The 22,052-nt window shown below is 42.7% G+C and overlaps 2 protein-coding genes across 5 annotated transcripts in view; one reads left to right on the forward strand and one right to left on the reverse strand.

The window, feature by feature from the left end:
- The first annotated feature begins 238 nt into the window (after positions 1–238).
- On the forward strand, positions 239–16,382 carry mms22l (MMS22-like, DNA repair protein). Its single transcript, XM_004541624.6, has 26 exons — positions 239–401; positions 1,075–1,272; positions 1,531–1,656; positions 2,118–2,170; positions 2,905–2,992; positions 3,114–3,291; positions 3,567–3,660; positions 3,761–3,891; positions 4,124–4,237; positions 4,317–4,496; positions 4,698–4,754; positions 4,943–5,062; positions 5,281–5,516; positions 7,588–7,804; positions 7,885–8,174; positions 11,465–11,646; positions 11,902–12,052; positions 13,322–13,461; positions 13,580–13,722; positions 13,901–14,057; positions 14,180–14,325; positions 14,436–14,647; positions 14,898–15,064; positions 15,621–15,717; positions 15,911–16,078; positions 16,244–16,382. Exons 2-26 carry the CDS (start codon positions 1,100–1,102, stop codon positions 16,317–16,319), a joined length of 3,696 nt encoding a protein of 1,231 aa, XP_004541681.1. The 5' UTR covers positions 239–401; positions 1,075–1,099; the 3' UTR covers positions 16,320–16,382.
- Positions 16,383–16,697: 315 nt separating this feature from the next.
- klhl32 (kelch-like family member 32) overlaps positions 16,698–22,052 on the reverse strand; it is a 41,345-nt gene continuing 35,990 nt past the window's right edge. For all 4 annotated transcript variants that reach the window (XM_004541627.4, XM_004541625.4, XM_004541626.4 and 1 more), the window contains 3 exons: positions 21,436–21,628; positions 19,033–19,127; positions 16,698–18,288 (listed from right to left, as the gene is read on the reverse strand). In XM_004541627.4, the coding sequence (XP_004541684.1) occupies positions 18,127–18,288; positions 19,033–19,127; positions 21,436–21,628 (450 nt within the window). In that variant the 3' untranslated portion in view covers positions 16,698–18,126. The remainder of the gene's footprint in view (positions 18,289–19,032; positions 19,128–21,435; positions 21,629–22,052) is intronic.

The following is a 22,052-nucleotide window of genomic DNA, read 5'->3' on the forward strand; positions in this document are numbered from 1 at the left end:
CAAAGACCGAGAAGAAACTGAATGTAATTATTTTATTTGTTTAATGAGAGAGCTCACCGCTGTTAGTGGTATACAGAGGAAGTTCAGGTTGCTCTTTAATACAACTCACGATAAATACAGCTGCTGAACCGACTATAAAACAACTACAATTCTAAATATCTTAAAAGCTGCCCGGAGAGACATTGCGACAGAGGAAGCGCTTAGCAGTGAGACCTCTTGTTGTGTGTCTGTCAAAGGATTAGGTTCCTCCCAGTAGGAAACTTCGGACCAATCATCGGGCGTGGAGCGAGTGTGCGCCTGCGTAGTGTGAGCGCGCGGGACCGGCTGAAAACACAAACAGCGATGAATACTGGGAAGTAAAATTCACAAACTACTAAATATACAAGAAGCCGAACTAACAGGTTAGTTCATATTTCATTAACAGTTGTTTTTGGAGGCTTTTCTGTCTTTAGTTTGCCTGTTAAAAATAGTTTTGTTTGACTTAACTGTGCTGTCGTGTCGGCACAGCGTATGCTAGAAAGTTAACGCTAGCATTATCATGCATAAAGCGTATAATGTAGATACGTTAAGTGTTAAATTTGCACTTCGTAACTTCTATGAAATGTTTTATACTCTCATGTCGGATCCATTGTGAAGTACTTGTTCGTTGGCTAGCTATATGCAATAACATACATGCCCGTCACTTATACATTCAATAAATTCATTTATGTTGCTCCAAAGATATTTTTTCCCTGCTTTCTGCTCATGTTTCCTTTAAAACTACATCTAATTGTGCACAACTCTGCAAAATTAGATGTAGTTTTGTATGCTCTGCGTTGAGTACCAGTACTTGTATGTAAGTACAAATGTACTGTAAGGTACATTTGTACTTACAAAGTAAAATGCTAAAATATTGCTGTGAAACCCTTTTGTTTAAATTGTATGTGGTATTAAATTATACATCATCCCAGTGTATTTGTGAATAACTTGTTGAATATTTACATATGAACACAGTTTTGCAAACCACTGACAAAAAAGCATTCTCTCAGTATTTTGCGCTGTGATTTCTTTTTTTTTTTTTTTTGGTCATTTCAGGTCAAATTGATTCTGCACTGACACCATGTCAGATGACTTCAGCCAGTCCCTCACCCCGCCAGTTTCCCCATTTGCAGGAGACAGTCTATGTGACCTGGCTCCAGTTCGACCACCGTGTTTCTGCTGCTCTGATGTAAAAGATGATCCCGCTGGAGTACTTTCCACAGAGGGATACGTTGTTAGAGGCTCCTTGAAACGGTATAATTACCTTCTGCCAGCTGACTGTAATCGTACAAAATTGTCTGGCACTATTTTGTGCCTGAGAAATGCTGTCAGTAAGAACAGTCTTTTATAAAATCGGTCATTTTTCTGTGTAATTTATTCAGAGGTCAGTTTTTTTGTACTTATAACACCTCAAATGTAATTCCATTTACCTCCCCTGTGATGTTGTAGCTGCTAAAGTTCCACTAGGAGAAAAGCTTTAAAATCTCACTGCAGTCATTGCATCCACTCCAGGCTACTCTTGCGTCTTGACCCAGCCCCTGCAGAATATGAGACGGACACAGTGGACATCTTTGGCTTCTCCTGGGTGACAGAGACAGCACTGGTGGAATCTACAAAACTACTGTTTGGCCTCTTCAGGTAAGGCATGATGTAAAGCATACGTTATTTCAGTCTGCTTTAACTCTTTACCCTTTGAAAGCCTATTAGAATTAACCTAGGAGCTGTCTTCTGAACTGAGCGGTTGTTTGACGCCTCCTTATAGAAATGACTGGGTGTGTATTGAGAGTTAGTGAGGGTGGTCTTTGCCTATGCAGCTACCTTTGGAAAAACCCTGATACTATTCTAATCATTGTGAAAACCTTTACTGATATGTAATGAAGCAACAAAACATGTTGTTATGGGAAGTCATCAGATATCATCTTTATAAAGGAAAGAGTTAAAATCTGTTGTTTCTACCACTTAATTCTTTTCCACGGCAGCAAAAGTGTGGTCATGAAATCATTCTTTAAAATATTTCATATATATTCCTGATACATTATTGAAAAAGACATCCTTCATATCCATTTACAGGGTCTCTTCTGTTCTGTGTTATGTTTCAGACAACGGATTTACAAGTTGGAGACTTTAGTTAAGTCCAACTCAAATGACTTTGGTAAGTCTGTGTAATCATTAGTCCAACTAACAGTCTTTTAGTTTATTGTCAGTATTTTGTTCGCACAGTAAGCCACTGTTTGCTTACATAGGCATAGTTTGTGTATTAGTTGGATATACAGGTTGTTTATGTGCATTGCTTGTTTATATAATTAGCAGAAAAAAGATTTGAAACATTTTTATGCAGGTTCTGTCAACCCCTTTGGAACTTGGATCAGATTTTTAATCCTAGTTAAGGCATATTATGTGAGGACAGAAAATGGTCTGATCAGCTTATCAGCTTGTAGGAGAGTGATAAAAACTAGTTAAATCAAGTGAAATAAGTGTAGGAATTACCGAGGGCTTCAAATATGTTAACCCTCTCAGGCTCAAATTAAACTTTTTGTTGCTAATGCACAACCAAGTCCTGCAGTGGTACTTCTGAGTAAAAAAAACAACTCATAAAATATGTATGTGGGGTAATCAGGTTGTTAGTTTTTAACTGTTGCAAATCGGCAACGCCTGCCTTGAGAGGGTTAAAGAATGAAATGTCCAGAATAAATAAAAATAATTATTCTGCAAATTAAATCCCATAATTTCTAGAGAGTTGTTTTCTATATATATATTTTTATGAACAATTTGAATGTATTTGATATGTATATATGAGCTGTACAATAGTCATTTTCAGAGTGATCTGATCTCTGATACCGTAGACATATTATGAGTACTACCTACAGCACCCTTTTGATGTTTTAGGTCAAGCTGGAAATCTCCACTATAAAGCAGAAGAACTCTGGCAAGAATGTGTTACATTTCTTCAGTATGTCAAAGTCTTTCTACACAGGTAATTTTAACACATTTTCATGTCACACTGGAACTAATAAAAACATGTTAATATATTATGGTGTCATGGAGTTTTTGTTTATTTGAATGTTTGATTGGATACCCCTTTTGCATATGTTCAGATATCTCCAGCCTTCCAGGTCCCTGGATGCAGCTCAGTCACACCCTTACGAGGAGCTGGAGGCTCAGTTCCCCTCTGCTCTTTTGGAGGAACTTTTTGGGATCACTCTCCTCGTAGGACGACTCAAAGACCTGCCTGCTAATGTTCAAAGTGCCTTTACTATACAGAATCACGGAAAGGTACGGCCAAACGCTAGTTGGTTTGTTTAGATCTAACTTGAGTAGAGATTTAATGTAAGGCATTGATTACAAAGGTGTTAGGGAGCTTAAAAACCGAAGGAAAAAAACCCCAAAGACAGCATTTAAAACAGATGCAGACAATGTGGGGCTGGCATACCAGAGTACAAGGGCTATATATTATCAACTGAGCATTAGGTTTTATGACTACAGTTTTATCACCCAGCTGATTTTTCTTCTTTTCACATTGAAATGAGAAATCTGTGTTCCTTTTACAGATTTTACCTCCCTCCTGGCATTTGCTACACCTTCATCTAGACATCCATTGGTCAGTTTTGGAGATCCTTCACCTACTTGGTCACAAGATGCAGGGTTTGTGTTTGCAGCAGAATTCTCACCTAGGAAATAACTAAAGAGCTATTGAATTATGATGGAAACAGGCTCTTTGTAATTTTACTCATTCTGTCTTCAGGCCAGGTGGTGTACGCCCACAAGTTTGTGGACCTGACGGGAGAGAACCTGACTGATAGCAGCCTGTTTGACGAACACCTGTGCAGTCTGCTGTGTGACCTTACTGGACTGGCCATGGGCAAATACAGCAAGGTGGGTGGTTCATTTCATCTCACTAGATGCAGCAGTGGTATTTCAGAGTTATGTTTTTAAGCTGAAATTCTAAGTGTTTCTCATATAATTGCCACATTTTGTAGTTGGTTAGCAAAAACTGGATCGAAGCTGCACACAGGAGGCATCGCAATGTGCAACAAAAAACATTTTAGTGTAGAATAAAGCTTTAGTTGGCAACTCACTGTGTTTAATTGATCCTGTTTATTTGTAGGTGAGGCCTACAGAGGCGCTGAGCAGCCATCATTACCTTTGCACCTGCACCAAAGAGTTGTGGGTCCTGCTCATGTACCTTCTGGAACACAGGAATAAAGAGTTGCACACACAGGTAACACACATACACGCATGTTCTGTCACACAGTAAACTTTGATTCTGACAGTATTTAACTAATGTGTGCTCCCTTTAGTCTTTCTGGAGCTACATCAACTCGTTGCTGAGGCCTCTGGTTTTAGGAAAACCTGCTGCTGAGCAGTTCAGTGGCCTCCCCACACACTGTAAGGACCCTCTAGGATTCACATGGTGGCTGGTCACTCATTTATCAATGCTAGGCCAGTATAGTCGGAGCGGCATGATGGTCCAGAATGAGGTAAGAAACTAATAATTGCAATAATGATACCTAAAGATGTTCCAAATGAACAGAAAAGTGTTTCTATGTAAGATTTTTTCTGACATATAAAACTGCAATTTGTTTCATCTTAAACACTAAGATGAAGACTATTATGATGAATATAGAATACTGTGAGTTGTTGTTTTTAAGTGTCTCTCATTAATTTATCTTCATCTGCAGAAAAACCTGGGGGATAACTGGACCTTTGTGGATGAGTTGCTCAAATTAACTTGTAAGGTAAGCGCAGTTTCTAGTTGCGATATTCAGTTTTTGAACCCTTTAAAATCATAGTGTTTTTAAATGGTGTGTGTGTGTGTGTGTGTGTGTGTGTGTGTGTGTGTGTGTGTGTGTGTGTGTGTGTGTGTGTGTGTGTGTGTGTGTGTGTGTGTGTGTGTGTGTGTGTGTGTGTGTGTGTGAGATAACAGGGAGGTCTAGCAGAGGAGCAGTTCAGGATGCATGTCCACTCCTGCCTCAGTCTTTGTCTGATGTGGGAACCGAGCACCAGTGCTGTGTCCACCCTCTGGGATTACTACAGCAAGAATTTGGTAAAATAACATCTGTGGCTTATCATGAAGTGTATACATTTGATTTGCTGACCAATTTACTACAAGTAGCTTACTTTTGTGTCTAACCATCAATTTTTGAAATGTCTTATTTGTTGCTCCTTTATTCACACCATACTTCTAATTCTAAGCATGTCATGCTGCACCCTGGTTAACAAGGGCTCTACAGTTATATATTATGCTCTGTCACTCCTCTTCAGAGTGCCTCATTTACCGTGCCCTGGCTGGGGATTTCTGCCCTGGGCACTTTATGCAAGACACCTTTAGCTCTGTTGGAGCAGGCCCGGAGCTGCTGCTCCCTGCCTCCCCTTCGCTCTCCTGGATACACCCAGCTCTATCGCTCTGCCAACTCCTTCCACATCTTTCTTCGAGTGCTGGCCCTGTGCCTTGCACAGGATCGGGCTGGAGGAGTCCCACAGAGACAGATCAAAGGGAGGTAAGGATGGAGAGAAGGCTGAGAAGCTTTGTAGCTCTCGATCCTTCACATTTTCTTCCACCTTGAAAAGTAGGTTTGACAACCATAACACTATATACTCTATATTGTGGGGTTTTGATTTGGAGTCTTTCAGCAGTGATTACTAATCAGGGATAGGCTATATAGATTTCCCCTTCCCACTTGATCTTTAAATGTGTGATGTGTTTAAATGGTGTTTGGATTTGCCTATGTGTAAGCACTCGCTTGCATAAATACACACACAACATGTGTGTTTGCAAACTGTCATGCATTTGAGTCTTGTTTGTGTACGTGCCAGGTGTATCGCAGTCTCCCGGTGCGTCTTTGATATTTACTCAGGCCCACCGGTGGAGCAGGTGTCTCAGGAGTCAACCACCTGCTCTCCAGCAGAGGCCAGACCCAAGAAGCCTCCTACTGATGCACACACAAACACACAGGCTGTGCACCTGCTCCCTAGAGCAGTGACATGGTTTCAGTGTGTGAGGCCGTTGAAGAGAAGAATACAGTGCGTGTTTGAATAGGAAATAAAGAAAAAAAAATAGACAAAGGACAAGAAGCTGATGGATGCATCAGAACCATGTACTGGTCCATCCTATATCCCAGGCCGGCTGTGTGCCAGAGGGAGGCAGCCGTAGATAAATCCGCCTAATGACTTCCCTCTGTCTGGAATGTGCTCTGTAGCACTGCAGACATGGGGGCTAATTAGCTAACGAGCGTGGCGGTTAATTCGCCTTAACGAAGCTGTGTTGGTTTCCAACACGGAGAGAGGGGAGCTTGGGTGGTGGGGGAGCAGGGGGATGTGGGTGGTAGGCAGTCTGGCGACAGCCAGGCTGGGCTGGGACAGGTCCAGATCCCCACCCCCATCCCCTTCACCTCCCTCCATCTTCCTCCACCAAAACTATCACCACTACCTCCTCCTCCTAAGGAGGCGCGAGGCGTGCCGACTGTATCTCCACAACGCTTCGGCAGCGTTCCCACTCCTGGCTAGGCTCTGCGGGACACCCGTGACGACCACATTAATGGGATCGACTGCAAGCATGTTGCTCTCCAATGCTGGGAGTTAGGAGCATCTGCTTGCCTCCAGAAAAAAAAGCTGTCCAGAATAAACAAACAGAGAGACAGGTTGGGAGAACACAGAAAATCCCCTCTGCTATCTCCCAGTGTGCAGCTTATATCCCTGTTACATACTAGCCATTCATCTATTTAAATCTCCCTCCCTGCTCACTCTGACTGTATGCTTCACCACCTTTTCCTTTTATAGTTCTCTGTGGGTGTAACTAAGCTGGTTGTGGTGTTAACCTGGTCTTTCCCAGTTTCCGTCTCATTTTTCTCCACTCCTTTTATACCAGTCATACTTCTTACACTGAGTTTGTCTTGGGATGTGCGCTGTTTGTGTTTTGACCGAAACAGCAGCTCTACTCACCTGTGTGGGCTGCATCTGTATTTTAGGATGGGGAGGGCTAGGGGGCTCCAGCCTTCTGTGTTTTCCTACCAGGCGAGCAAGCTCTGTGTGTGTGTGCGCATGTGTGTGTGGTTTTATTGATCTCTCTCTGTTGTTGCAGTAAATTGGTTTGGCTGTAGAGAGAGGGACTGAGCGCCTACTGCTGTGTGTCTGAGTGTCTCTGACATTTAACATGATCTTTAAAGGCATTTCTCCACAGTGCCCGCAGGATCTAACAGCGTGCTGGGTGGTTCTCTATTCTTACTTACTCTCTTGCTTTTTCCTTTCTCTCTCACCCACATAGGCTGGGGAGCCCAGCCTCTCCCCCTGGAGCTGAGAAGGTGATGGAGGCAGGTGGTGGGGTGCACTACAGGGGTGGAAAGTTCAGTTAGTCAGCGTTTAAAGTCAGGGTGTTTCAGAAGAATAAATCATTTCTAATGAATTGGATAGTGGAAGTAAAGAAAAAAGTGAAATAGGATAATAATCTAAAAATAAACAATGCAACCATTTGTTTCTTTGTCTTGTGTGACATGATGCTGTCCATCTCTTGTGGCATACCTGAAAACCTTTGTCCTTCCTCTTTCTTTCTTACTTTGGTCTCTGTGTGTCCAGGATTTACTCTAAGTTCTCCCCAAAGAAGATGCAGGAGCTGTCAGAAGCAGGTCTCATGAACTTGCTGCTGCTGTTTCTGGTAGTGGCCCGGCAGGCAGACCTGGAGGATGTGGCCAGCAGAGCTTGTGAGCTGCTTGGCTTTCTGCCCTCTAACTGTCCTCTTGGACACCGCACACTAATCTGGAGAGGGCATCTGTCAATGGTGTTGCTATTCCAGGTATATTTGTTTACCATAACATAAAAAAAGATTTTAATTAAAAATAACAAAACTGATGGACCATCGTATGTTTGCTCCAGGAGCGGGGTCTGGATGTTGGAGCTCAGGCTAGCCTGCTGACTTCCTCCTTTAACGAGACAGCCAAAGAGTTCTACAACAAAACCACAGAGGTCTCACGCAGGCTTGCCCTATGGGGGCCACTTGGGTCCTACCTGGAGGGTGTGGCCGAGGTGTTTGAGACCAGCACCACTCTCAGCCTATCAGAGGAAAAGCTACTCGGTGACGGGTTCAATTGGTTGCTGCCTGCCTGCCGCCAGTCCGAGCTGAATTCTGCCCTGGGTTTTCTGCAGATCGTCCTTGCGCAGCTCAGGTGAGAGAGCAGGTGTAAATATTCACCAGCTCCCAGGTATCTCTTACTTCTCCTCAGTTTCTCTCATTCTTTCATCATTCACTGATAGCTACTCCCTCACAGATAGTAGACACATCCAGACAAATGTTTTCTGGCAAAGGCCAAGCTAAGCTTTTATTAAAATCTGATAAGTCTCTACGGAAGAAGAGAGTGATCTCTTCTGCTCTCCCCATCCCATCCCAGAGTCCACTCACTTCTCATACTGACAATAAGCGGATTGTGCTGTCAGCAGGAATGGGTGTCTGTAAAAAGCCTGTGTAGCACTGAGGCCCCAGTTAGTCTCAGGAGGACCAGTGGCTCCGGGTCACCCTAACCAGGTGCTGCAGTAGTAGCCCTGATTAGAATTACGGGCCCAGGGGACCCTCTTTGGACCCTCCTGTCTTTATGAGGACGGCAGCAGTGCTGTGGGTGTGTTGAGAGACAGTGGTCAGTAGGGCACCAGAATGAGTTCAGCTGTAGGACAGGGGTGTTCGTTACATGAACAACCCCAACTGAAGGTCAGAGAGCCACATCTGAAACGCACTCTGTTTATGGGAGGTAGAGATGGAACAGAGGCCACAGTGGACAGATATCAGACAGTGAGGAAAGACGTGTATATTTTACAGGCTAATCTGGTGTTATTTAGAAGAGTCAGTTTGTTTGCAACCTATTATGTTTGTAATAGCTCTGAACAACAATTAAAGCGGCTTCTTATAATTGCATGGATGAATTAATTTTAAGTGTTTCATGCTCCTAAGTTACACCAGTATGCTGTGCAAAGGCATTAAAGTCTTTGACAACAACTATCATTTTATATTGGGAAAAAATGCCTATTTTGAATTTATGACCATGTGGCCATTATAAACTCAAAATTAACTTATCTTTGAGCTTTGTTGTGGCCTTCACCAGCTGCTAGGTGAAATGGTTTCTCTTTGGTTGCTTTACCTTTGTATGTGCTCCACTTAGTTGTTAGAGTTCTCAGTTGGTAGCATCCAGACTATTTTATCAAAAAAGTTGTTGCTTGCAGCTCCTGGAAACCAGGCTAGTGAGGTTTGTTGAAAAAAATCCTACAGAGTTTTGGTGATGGTTTCCTGTGGCTCCATCACTAAAGGTGAAAACTAAGTGAACATTTATTAGCAAATGTATTCAGTGCACACAATGTGCTGTCCATTTTATGTCAAAGTAATGAGGTTTGATACGCAGCTTTGTTGAGTATATATCTGATTTTTCAATATACCCCTAGATATATATTGTTTCTGGAGTTTTGTAGCACTCAGAGTGTTACTACGTCTTTATGCTTACGCTACTTTGAAAAGGTTAATAAATGATCTGAAACCTCAGAAAAAGGGCATTGTAAAATTAAGTGTTACCGAGCCCTCTTGCTGTTTCATGTAGGTGTATGATTGCTTTAATTCTCCAGTGTGCACTACCATCCTCTCAGCACACACAAACCTACACAACTGTCCACACCCCCAAAGCGAAACACTAACCGAGGTGTACTCGTTTCTTATTTCAGTGCCAGCCCCTTGTAACACAGTATCTCGTTAGCTTTGCTAATTCCCAGACTTCCCATCTCAGATCTTGGGGTTGAAGGGCACACATTTGCACATTAATGGCCAAGGAGTGAGAGGAGAAGAAGAGAACTCTCAGAGGCCCTCTGTGTTATGGCCTGGACCACCATGACCCATTTAACCAAATAAAAAAAAAAAATTAAAATACCGTGCTCTCTCTCTTTCCAATTCGTGCCGCCAAATTAAATATAATTCTTCGGCCTGGCAATTTTCGGTATCTCTTTGTGATTAATGCCTTTTCTGTGACACAATTAATGGGCAATTATGTAGCCTGGCAAATTTAGTGTGTGCATCATTATGTCTATTAAGAGCCATGTGGAATCTGCACACATTATGAGAATTATTCTGCCAATGGTTGAGGCGGCGTAGGGTCCGAACATTCACTCTTGATAGCCATCGTCATGGTGCTGAGGCAAGAAGCCAGTAACAGGCATAATTCCTCAATTTTATTTCTTCCCATGACCCTCCGCTGTAGGAGGATGGGGGTGACGCTGGTTGACGAGGTGAGCTGGCATTGGCACAGTCTGTTGGATCTGTTTTTGGCACAAACAATTAATCCCCATCTCCTTGGCTTGATAAAATACAAGCCTTCCTGTGAAGCTTTTTCCTTTGTGAGCATTAAGACCTTTTAGCGGGTTTTGATTCCCCCCCCCCCCCCCGATAGTCAAGGACAACTACTGTCAAGTGTCTTCTTATAAAGGAAAAAAACACCTTTACATTAGATACAAATGTGAGGACAAAGTAAGGAAATAGGGGACGTGGAGTTAATTCCATGTATGCCCATGTGTGCGTCTGATGTGTTTGTCTGCCTGGCATTGTTAGGATGCTACTTTTTTTTTTTAATGTCTTTACAGTGAAGGCAGCTGGGGGAAGGGTTACTTTGGTCCCTAGTGGTATGTAACGGTGTGTGTATGTGTTTGTGTGTACATGTAAGAAGCCACAGTGAGGAGGATTAAGTGGGGTCTCTGACGATGTCTTGTACAATGAGGGTTGATGGGTGTGAAAGGCCTATTCCGCAGTAGTAACGAGGCTAATGAATTCAGACTCTAATCGATTGTCTCAGCTCTCTCTGGATTAGATGCAACCTTGCTGGAAGGGAAGGCACCATTGAGGTGTGTGTGAGTGTGTGCGTGTGTGTATGTAATATAGTAACAGAGTAGAGTGTGTGGTTAAGGATAGGATAGAAGGGGGCTGCTAGTTCCTCTATCTTTTGCTTCTTCCCCACCTCATCTTAGCCCCCGCTTCCCTACACCCTCATCCGGGTGAATGAGGGGGACAGAAGGATCATCTCCCGTCTAAATGAGATTACAGCTCCTTCAGCTGCTTATCTGGGCTAATGCCAGCCACTGTGGGGCTGCCGTAGCGGCTGGGGCCAGGGCCAGGGATGAGCCAGAAGAGCCAAAGTATAGTCTGTGTACAGGGGATCAGTATTAGGCTCCACTCTATGCCTATAATATCCTCCTCTCCTTCCTCACACCTACCTCCACCCCGCTTTGCTCCACACTGCAGCGCACCACTGCACCCAGTAATCCCCCAGGAGAGAAGAGAGGGAAAACATATGAAGGAGGAGTGAAAGAGAGGAACTGTGGAGCAAAAGGATTTGAGAAAGTAGGGGGGGGGGGGGTTGTACACAAGAGGGAGCACTGAGTTTGGATTTTGCATTGGATAGATTTGTTTATCTGTGTGTCTGTGTCCTTCCAGACGAGTCCATCAGCGCAGTGACCAGTCAGCTCCCACCCTGTCCTGGGTTCCTGCTACCGCCAGTGTGGTGAAAGAGCGCCACCTAGCGGTAGCAGCTGCTCTCTGGGCTCACTTCTTCCCCTTTCTGCACAGCCTACGTCTTTCTCAGACACCTCCAGCACAGCTTGCAGATGCAGCTGCAGGTCAGTAAGACCCAGTGGAAAGAAAGGTGGGAGAGCAAGATTTCTGGGCATCCTCATACAAAAGAAAACTGATGTAGCTATTTTAAATGAAAGAAATTTGAGGGGAAAATATGGCTTTACGAGTGAAAAGGTAGAACTGGAAAGGACACAAAATTCAAAGATCATAGTAAAGAGAAGACATTAATGACTTTGAGCGCTATACGTATCATCATCCAACTAACTGAGACAACACTGACCTATTTTCATTTTCCTCAGGTTTCACCCTGCTCGCCTTTGATCTACCCACTTCGGCACCCCAGGACCTTCAACCAAATTCAGTTCAGTCCATCATGCAATACTTTGGGTGGGATGACATGGTTCACCCACTCTTGGTAACTCGCTATCTTTCCCATCTGCTTCAAAACAGGTAAGCTTTGACCTTTGAATCCAATCCCACCCCCCAGTCTTCTCTGTCCCAAAACATTTTCATTTGACTCACCTGATGCTTTTACATCAGGTGAGTCCGATGAGAATGATGTTCTCCTCTTTTCCTGTTAGTTATCAAGCTTCATCATTGTGTGACGCACTTAAAAAAACTGTTTTCCATAACTTCTGCAGGTACATTACACCGTCTCTAATTAATAAATGAAGCACAGGGTGTCCTTGTATAGTGAAGATGGTTATTAATAAATAAAAATGCATTCATGCCTTTATACAGAAGGTAAAAGCTTCAAAATTACACTCAAGAGTAGAAGAATGATTATTATTTCAACCACAGACATCTTTTCAGACGGTGCCAAGTGATACTAAAGCTGCAGTAGGGGAAAAAAAAAATATCCAAGAGTTTTAAAAAAACCCTCCATCTGCAGCTCCAAGTCCCTCCCATCACATAAGCGCTGACATGTGCATGTGCTTCATATGCTTACAACACAAGCTGTTAGAGGCTCTAACAAGCTACATAAACATGAAATGGAATTGGCTGCAGCAATGAGCCTTTGGCTAAGGTTAACAGAGGGCTAAACCATTAGGAAGATTCAACATGGCCACTTAATGGAAATTCTACCTGCACAGCCTGAAACCACTACAACAAAGACAGATTAGATATTACAGGAATGCGTCTAGCAAAGACAGAGATGCTGAAACACCAATCAGAATAGCCTGCTGTGGTTTGAAATTAGTTCCCTAGTTAAAATTGCAGACATCTGGAATATTATCTGGCCATCAGCTGCACATCCTTCTCCACCAGTCCAGCAAGATGGAGAAAGAAAACGAGCCATAAGCTAAAATAATATCCATGAACCAAAATGTTAATAGACCACAGCCTTACCTACTGAGCTGTCTGGGCACTGTTTATTAATGAAAGAGAGGCAGGAAGATTATTATGCAATAAGGAGGTGGTGTGTTTTGTATGGGCAACTGCCAGTACCTGACCCTTCAACTGCAAGATACCAAAGTGATCCTTTTTAGAAGTTTTTTTCTGACAAGCTTATCTTTCTTATTTTGTGCGGGTTGCTTTAAAGTGATTGCACAAGCTGCAAAGTAGAATTTGCTTCCATTGAATTAGGCTTTCCACCATTTGAAAAGATGTGCATTAGTTGGACAGTCAATAGAAACCGCCTCGCCCCCCACCCACCCTGCCCCACACATCTCCAAACAGACTTGTGATCAGGTTCTTGCTGTCTCTTCTCTTTCGCAGTGAGCTGGTGTCCTCTCTGAGTGGAGATCCTGGCGTTGCTGTGTCTGGTTCTGCACAAAGCCTGTCAGTGAGGGCCTGGGTCAGATGTGTTCTACAGCAGCACCTTCACAAGAACCCAGATGGCACTGACAGCAGAACAGGTAACAATACTCAACAGCAGTTTTCAACCTATTCTTTAAGTAAAAAAGGAAGTGTTTACATTAATGTGAACTTCGTTATCATTTGAATAACCAGTGTTTGTGTTTTTGCATTCGTCAGCCCGGGCTGTGGAACAACAGTTGTGTGAATTGACCCGGCTTGTGCTGAGGCTTCCCGAGGTGGAGAGGCTTCTGCAGAGAGCCAACCTTAATCCCACATCAACCAGGCCAGAGCCGACTGCAGCCCTGGAGAGGTTTGTCAAGGTAACATACGCACACAGGTGACAAACACACTGGGGAATAATTCTGTCTTTGTGTATTTTGAAATTTTACAGCAAGTTAGTTATGAGAGAACTCAGGTCGGCTTTGTGTCCAAGTAAAATTAAAAATCGTCTGTGAACCTTCATCAGCGTGTGTTTCTATGTGTTTCACATGGTGTTAGGCTGTAGGCAGTGTGTACAGTGGACTGAAGGTTTTGTCTGAGCGTTCAGCCATGGTGACCACAGCCCTAGACTACATTGGTGACATCCTGAAGCACATTAAACCGTCTCTCGTCAGCAAGAACCAAGAGGGAATACAGCTAGCATACTGGGCTGTTGGTAGGTGCAAAGTTTATCAATTTCAAACGCATCACAGAATATACTGTGTATAAAGTCCACGACTGGGCAAGAAATTATTGGAATTGCGTATGAGAGTACAACACTCTTTTCTCTGTGACCAGGCTGCATTGTGAAGCACTGGAGCCCCCTGCTGGCCACATCAAAAGCACAACAGCTGTTGTTCCGCATTGTGGATGGGCTGCTGCTTCCCCACAACCTCACACAGCAAGACAAAGCTCTCAGAGACAGTCTGCCTTTGTATATACAGGTAGGGACAAATGTATAATATAGACACACATTGTCCAAACACACAGCCGTTACATTAAAGAAAGAAACCTGGCTATTTTGATAAAGACCCTTCCATTTATCGTCTTCCAGGGTCTGTCTGTGGCCTCTAGTGTGTCTCAGTCCCAGGGGGCTTACCTGAAGCAGCAACTACGTTCTGTAACTCGCAGATATTTGGACCATTTCCTTCCTGCCTCGCCTTCTGTGGGCATTATTGCCAACCACCCGGTGCTTCTAGGTGCCTGCGAGGCCAACCCAACCAGCCGTGGAGCTGCCCTGAGGAGACTCATCCTAGAGGTTCTTTGGTAGGTCTGCAGAACCATGAAAAGAATTTGCCTGATCCAGCATTGACCTGAATTTCATGTTCACTTAATTTCTGAATGTGATTCCTGTTTAATCAAAAACTCTCTCAGCAATGACTGAAAACTCCAAACGCCCCAAAGGCTGTCTTACCTTTATTATCAAGGACTCATGTACATCATTTCCTTCTTTCACCATGTGTCTACATAAACAGCCACTTAAAGTTACTAGAAACACCTCTGCTTGTGTTTGCAGTGAGAACTTCCTGCAGTTCAAAGGTCACGCCCCCCCTCCTCGTCTGGCATCCGTCCTGATGTTCCTGTTGGAGCTTCTGAGACGAAATGGTGACTCAGACCCCTCCCTACTCACCGTGCCCCTCCCCTCTCTGCTGCGCTGCATTATGCTGGTCAACGAGCCACAGGGTAAGATTGACAATCTGAATCTTAAATAGTTTTACAAGCCAAGTTTTAATATAGCAGTGCTCCACTACCTCACTGTTTCTCTGTCTGCAGCTTAAGTATAAAACTATATAATCATGAGATCTAACAATCCAGAAGTTGGTATAAAAAGAGAGCGTCTGGCTTTCCATATGATCACAGTTCACTGAGTACAAGCAATGTAATGATGGTCCAGAGCAGAGGAATATGGACAGTGCGACATTAGTGGCATAAACGAATAAAGTTGTAATCCAGCAGCTGTTCCCCGTGTGAGAAAGTGCCAAATTCTACTCAGAAACTCTTGTTATGTAGATTAGGAGTTGTTGTAATGACTTGCAGTACTCAGATCTTCTGTTAACTCTACATTTTACTGCAGTTTTGATTGATTGAAGTAGAAGTTAAAGTCATTTTTTATATAACAGTGTCATTTAAGTGGATTCACTTCATTTCAGACTGATGCATTATATAATCAACACTTTCCAGCCCGTCTCTATTGATGTGATTGTGAAGTGATTTTTATTTTTTTATTTTGGATGTGCAGTAAGGAAGACGAGCACAGATGCCTTACAGCTTGTAGTTGAGCGGTGTGGTGCCGCATCTACAGAGAGACCATGCGACCAGATGATCACAGTCTTACGGTAACTGAATGTTTGTAGCATTAAATACTGTATGCATCGACAAACTTTGCAATATTCGACTGTTTAAGATCATTTGAAGTGTACACATTATTCATAGACAGTAATTATAGATCATCATCAAATTACAGCCTCTTTTATCCATCATTTTTATTCATTTATTTATTTATTATGCCTACCATCTCGATGCTCTTAGGTCGTTTGTGGAGGAGAACGAGGGAGTCTACGACAGGCAGATATACGGCATCTTGGAGACTGTGGCTGTTTTAGATCCCACTGTGGTTCAAGCTCTTATCCCCAACCTGTCTCTCAGTCTGAGAAACACTGAGCACAAAAGAGGACTGGGCAAGAACATCGCCTTGAGGTGAGCAAGCACATGAATCACACCCTGGAAGCCATGTAGACGGCATTCATCACTTTAAACTATTTTTAAGTTGTCTAGACAATAAGCGCTGCAGTTGCATACAGAACAAGAAATATTCAGCAGCTCTGTGACTTACAGAATGTGCCACATTTGTTTGTGTAACAGGAGTGCATATGTGAAGTTGCTGGGTCTCCTTGGGGAAAGTGGGCAAGCTGAAATAACCAGTCTGGAAAGCGAGTGACAAAAAAAATCCAGTAAAGAGAGACCTCTTCCAGACCCCTCCAAGAATCTCTTCTTATCATGTTGTATTTTCATTTTTGTCAATTTCCCTTAAAAAAATGAGGATACCTTAGAAATTCTGTTTAATTTATGTTTAGCATAATCTGTAATATTCTTAAAACCTCAAATGCAGTTGTAAAAAAGCACAGAAAAGATTTGTAGAAGGGAAAAAATATACAAATGGGCATGTTCCTATCATGGATTAAAAGCTTAATATTACCTGCCTGTAGATATGTACATATTGTCCAAAAAAGAAAAAAGTGCAGCTTTGCATCTCAAGAGATTCACTGTTACTGAATGAAAAATGTGACAATAAATGTGAATGTGGCCACACGCCAGCATCCCCACCTTTTCGTTTCTGTTCGATACTAAGAGAAGGGAAGAATGTGAAGTGTGCACACATTATTTGTGATTATGGTATGAGGTGCTGCATCTATATATACAGCAGTCTGAATTACAGATTTGATCAGGGCCCAATGACTTCACCACCACACCTTAAAAAAAAAGTTGAGCAGAGGGAAGAAGTAGTACTGTTTGTTCCCACTCTCCCGTTCTTTCTCCCCGTTCCAAGTTCAGCAATCTCTTCCAATCCCGTTCTAGTTTGCACCTAATCACATGAAGTCTCACTCCTGTCTCCCACAATCACCAAGTCTCATTTTCTGTCATTGCTAGTCATTTTCCAGCCTCATCAAACTGCAATGCATCTCCTTCATCCGAGGAGCTTTCTGCTGCATCACATTCCTTTTTCCTCCAGCAGCATCAGAGCTGGTTGGAGAATCCATGCATAAAGAAAGAAACTGAGGTGGTTCTTTAAATTAGTGTGCAATTATCTATTGCTGCTAAATAATTCCCACTGAAGAGCAGTCATCCTCACCCCCCGAACTCTTAGAACTACTACTGCTCTTGACAGAACACACTCCTGCGCCTTTTTTCAATTCTCTGTTTGCATCTTTATTCTGCAAATTTTCCAGGTTTTCAACACCTTTCTTTTCGACAGACAAACGGGGGTTTGTTTTGGTCAGAAGTATGTTTTGGACAATCAGCATTATTCAGTATATGGTACGTATGCACGCAGATGGGACTAGACATTCATTAGACCACAGTCTTAGGTCCTGAGTGTATTAACAGTCGGACTCACACAGGTCGTTTTTTTTTTGTTATCTTATTTGAACTGAAAAAGATGGCATGGTTATTTACCTACGAACCCAAGTACCAGCACAGGTGATTAGAAAGCAGGCTGTTCTTCAGGCCACCGAAGTGATTATAGGGATCACGTGGAAGTGTTATACAGCAGTTCTAGCTAGAAATGCTCCTACAGTACTTTAATGGGTTACAGAAACTGCAGTTTCATTATTATCTTGAGGACAGTTGAGCAGGTCAGCAATATCTTCTTTCCACGTCTTTATTAACAGTTAGGATGACTGTCTTTTTCTTTTTCTCCTGTCCCTTTCCTGCAAGATTTATGTTCCCACTTGCTCCTTATGTCTTCAGTGGTCATGATGTTTCAGTCTTTGGAAACATACAACCAAAAAATGCTTTATTGTTGTGAACGCAGATTGTTCCTAGAAGTTTAAATAGCTTAAATAGCATGGCTCTTGTCAGGAAAATATTATTATTACATTTTGGTGTCAGAGATGGCGTGTTTCAGATTGAGTCCAATAATCGAGCACTTTAAAAAAAAAAAATTAAATAAAAAAGAGAGTTTATCTGAAAGTGCTCCATCCTCTGGTCACATGTTCTGGTTTCCTCACGTTTTGTAAAGGAGTGGTTTAAACAGCACCTATCCTGTGATGGGGTACTTGTAGAGTTTGTAGGTTTGGGCAGGTGAAGTAAGGAGCAGGAAGGAAACAGGCCGCTATCCCATTGGAGGCAAACGGCAACGTTGGCCCGTAGAAAACCTCCTCCTTTCCCTCCGTGCTAAGATCCAGCACCTGGAAAGAGAAAACTCATGCAATATATGGCACAGCTGTAGTAATGGCACTGGGCCAGTACATAGTAATAACAATGTCTTTTCCTTTGGCACCACCACAAGGCATGAAATTTGATACAAACATACATATCAGCCTCAGGAAAGGTAAGAGATATTGTCCTATTTCAGTCTTTAAAAACTGCTATAGATGACCCTATGCCCATTAATAAATCCCAATTAAGCCTGTTTTCAGTCTTTATATTAATACCAGAGAAAGATTGTTTAATGAAAGTCATTTGCTCCTTACTAGATTCCAGCTAGAATGGTCTTCATCTTTAGATTGACGAGCCATGAAAAGTTGGGAAGGTTCTTGCTGTTAACTAGGGGATAGTGGGTTAGATTTGAATTAATCGCCTACATTAGAGCACTTGTTCCCTACAATACTAGTGAAACTGCTTGAACAACCTACTAAAGCATGTACTAACTTAATCAATCATCAAGTCAGTTCAACTTGTGGAATACTAATCCCCTCAGCAGGGCTAGTATGTGCCCCTTTGTGCAAGGAGGAACTGGACGACATCCAGGAGGCCGCTGGTGTGAATGTCTCCGACCAAACAATCAGAAACAGACTTCATGAGAATGGCCCAACGTCCTCCGTAGGAAGTAGTAGGCCCTGTGCTCACTGCCCTGCACTGTGGAGCGTCACTGGCATTTTGCCATCAAATATGAGAATCAGCAGACCCACCACTTTACTCTGAAGACTCACCTGAATGCATGCCAGAGGCTCGTTGGTCCAAATAGAGTATCCTCCAACTACATAGATCCTGTCATCGTGGACCGCTACTCCAGACTCGTTCTGACCTGAAGAGGACAGAGACTGCACAATGCTTCACTGTGCCAATCAGAGGGCATCCTGACAATATGACTTCCACGTCCCCCAGGAGGCAGAGGGGAAGATAAATGGAGAAAGATGGGGCAAGGGTGGGAGTGTACGCAGAGCTATGGCGTGTTCTTTCTGTGACTTTGTCTTTAAACTTTTGCAGATATAACGGGAGGAAAAGATCCGAGAACAATTGTGTAAAGTCAAACAGGAGTACAGGAGGAGGAGGAAATAACAATAAAGTCATCCAGAATTTAAAGCCTGTAATGGAAAATGAGAAAACATGACCACATCCTACAGTATATGCATGTGAGATTGTCTTGGCAGTGCTTGTGTTCCATCCCACCGCTATCCTGTAGGCTAAAAGGTGCAACATACCCTCAGGTCCAAAGTAGACATATACTCTCTATATGTTTTAATTTAATCATCCTACCACCTACTTGCAGCCAACAGGGAGGCATTATGTGTTGTGTTTCTAATCTAATGAGAGGAGGGCAAAGCCGAGAGTTATACTCAGCCTACGTTTCCAAGCACCACATATGTACAGTGCATAATTGTATTAAAAATATATGGTGTTCTAAATAGATTAGCATTAAAGCTGCTGAAAGCTTGTTTTCAGAAGTGTTTTTCATTAAAGATTTACAACTACATAAAGAGCAATTAAATGTTCAGCTTGGAAAAAAGTTTGATCGACAGTGGCCTTGAGTATCAGCCTGCTGTTAGTCATCACACTGGTATTCAAATGTCACTAAATCCTCTGTGCATTTGGAAATACGTCCTTTTAATTTGCTCGATTTGACAAAAAACTATTAAGGTTTGCGTGAAAGTGTAATATATGATACGGTGCAAAAGTCTTGAGCCACCCCTCTTAGCTTTATATTTTGCAATAAAAATGGCAAATAGGTGCAGCGCTTAATTGAAATGTGCAAACACACATGGAAATGCAGCCACCCTTCCACTGGGACCATTTCTGATGAGGCTTCAGTGAACAGTACATGGATCAACTAAAGGCCCTGATGAATGTCTCGGGTCTTGTGTCAGGTCTTTGCTGGATTTTTCTCCTGTTTCTTAAGGACATGACTTTCACAAATTGTTCATCTGCTGTAGATACTTGTACAACATGCCAAGATGTGCAAGGTTTTCTGCTAACAGCATTCCTTGTTGGTGCAAAAAATATTATTTTATGTCTGTCAAACTGACCTTTGGCATTTTTCATAGATTCAACTAAAGAAATGGGAAAAAATATTTTTTGTAACAGGCTGCTTGTGGCAAAGTGCCTACAAATAGCAAAGAACCAGTTTAAATTCTAAGATTAGACGTTTTTAGACTAACTAAAAACGTCTGAAAACGGCCAGCTTCAAGTACTGGACAATGTATGAAAAACCAATCATTGTCTGAAGATCAACTTTGAAAGACCTTCAGAAAGCCTGGAGAACTGTGGCCCAAAACAACATTTTTTAAAGGTCTCCAAAATATAAAGGAATGGGTGCTGTCTCTTGATGCTGTATGTCTTAAGTTAGCTCTCTTTTATGGCTCCACAGCTCCTGACAGAGCGGGTTCAAGCTGCTAAACACAACAGAAATTTCAATATGTTGCTATGATAGATGAGTTAGTTAACTCAGACTTTATGTGTATGTATAATGTAGGGCATATCTAACACTTTCAATTTAACATCTTCTCAAAAATAGAATATTAGAGTTGTTGGTCAAAAAAACTACAAACTGATTTATGCTAGGAAGATGGGAGAAGCAAAATGCGTTAACATTTCCCACCCAGTTTGTCACTAGTAAAGTCACTCGCAGTGGGCAGTGCGTCTTTTGGTCTATTAATATAAAAATTGCTAGTCTGGCTCAAATCAAAGGTATCGTGATCGAGCACCAGCATAAAAGCATTTTGTTCACACCCTATGTGTTTTTTTTAATCCTTACCAAAACACCAGCATTAAATAAACAAGTTCTAGTTTAAGATGGATTGTAGTGGTGAATTTCATGATCCTGTCAGGTGAATAGCAGAAGCAAATATTGTTTCTCGATAGAGTCAGTCAACTGCCCCAGTTCTAGTCTTTATCTAAGTTAATCTAACCACCTCCTGACAGTAGCTTTATGTTAGCGCAGACATGACATCACCTATCTCCTCTAACTCTCAGCAAGAAAGCTGCAATTTCTCTGTCACAGCCAAAGCTTCTTCTGCTTCTATCTAATGGATCATTTCAGAAAAAGTTGTGCAGGTCACACAGTTATTTCTGAGCATGTATGCATGTTTCCACAGTGGCTTCATCGCTTTGCCCACCTGTGAGGAGGCTGAATGAGCACCGCGTCCACTGGTCCAGGTCCATATTATAGGAGTCGATGTGGCGGACCAAGATGCGATCGTTGTTGTAATCCAGGTCGTTCCCACCTAACACGTACAGTTCCCTCCTCACCGCCGCCATGACGTGGTATACTCGCCTCTGCAACATGGGACTGCGGGCCAACCACTGGTCCTGAGGTGGAGGCGAAGGTGGTGGGGAGTAGATATGGGGAGGGAACGGCAGATGAATTTGAAGGGGGTGAAAAAGGGAGAAAATAAGAGATGCAGTACAAAGAGGGAGGCAGAGAGAAACAGCGAGGGTGGAAAGGGAAGGAGGATGAATACGAAGATTAATATTTAAGCATATCCATGCATGGGTAATTGATGTATGCTCAGCACTAGATAAATAACGTGACACTGGAGCTCAGGTTTGTACTAATGACTTCCCTCCCTATTTCTAATCATATGTTTCAGCCACTCCATTTTACACCGAGGATCCCTGCTCATTTCACTAAGTGTGTCGAAGTGTATTTTCTGTGTGTGTGTGTGTGTGTGTGTGTGTGTGTGTGTGTGTGTGTGTGTGTGTGAGTGCTTGATTGAGGCAGAGAATGAGAGAG

The sequence above is a fragment of the Maylandia zebra genome, linkage group LG11 (assembly GCF_041146795.1).
Source record: "Maylandia zebra isolate NMK-2024a linkage group LG11, Mzebra_GT3a, whole genome shotgun sequence".
NCBI lineage: Eukaryota > Metazoa > Chordata > Actinopteri > Cichliformes > Cichlidae > Maylandia > Maylandia zebra.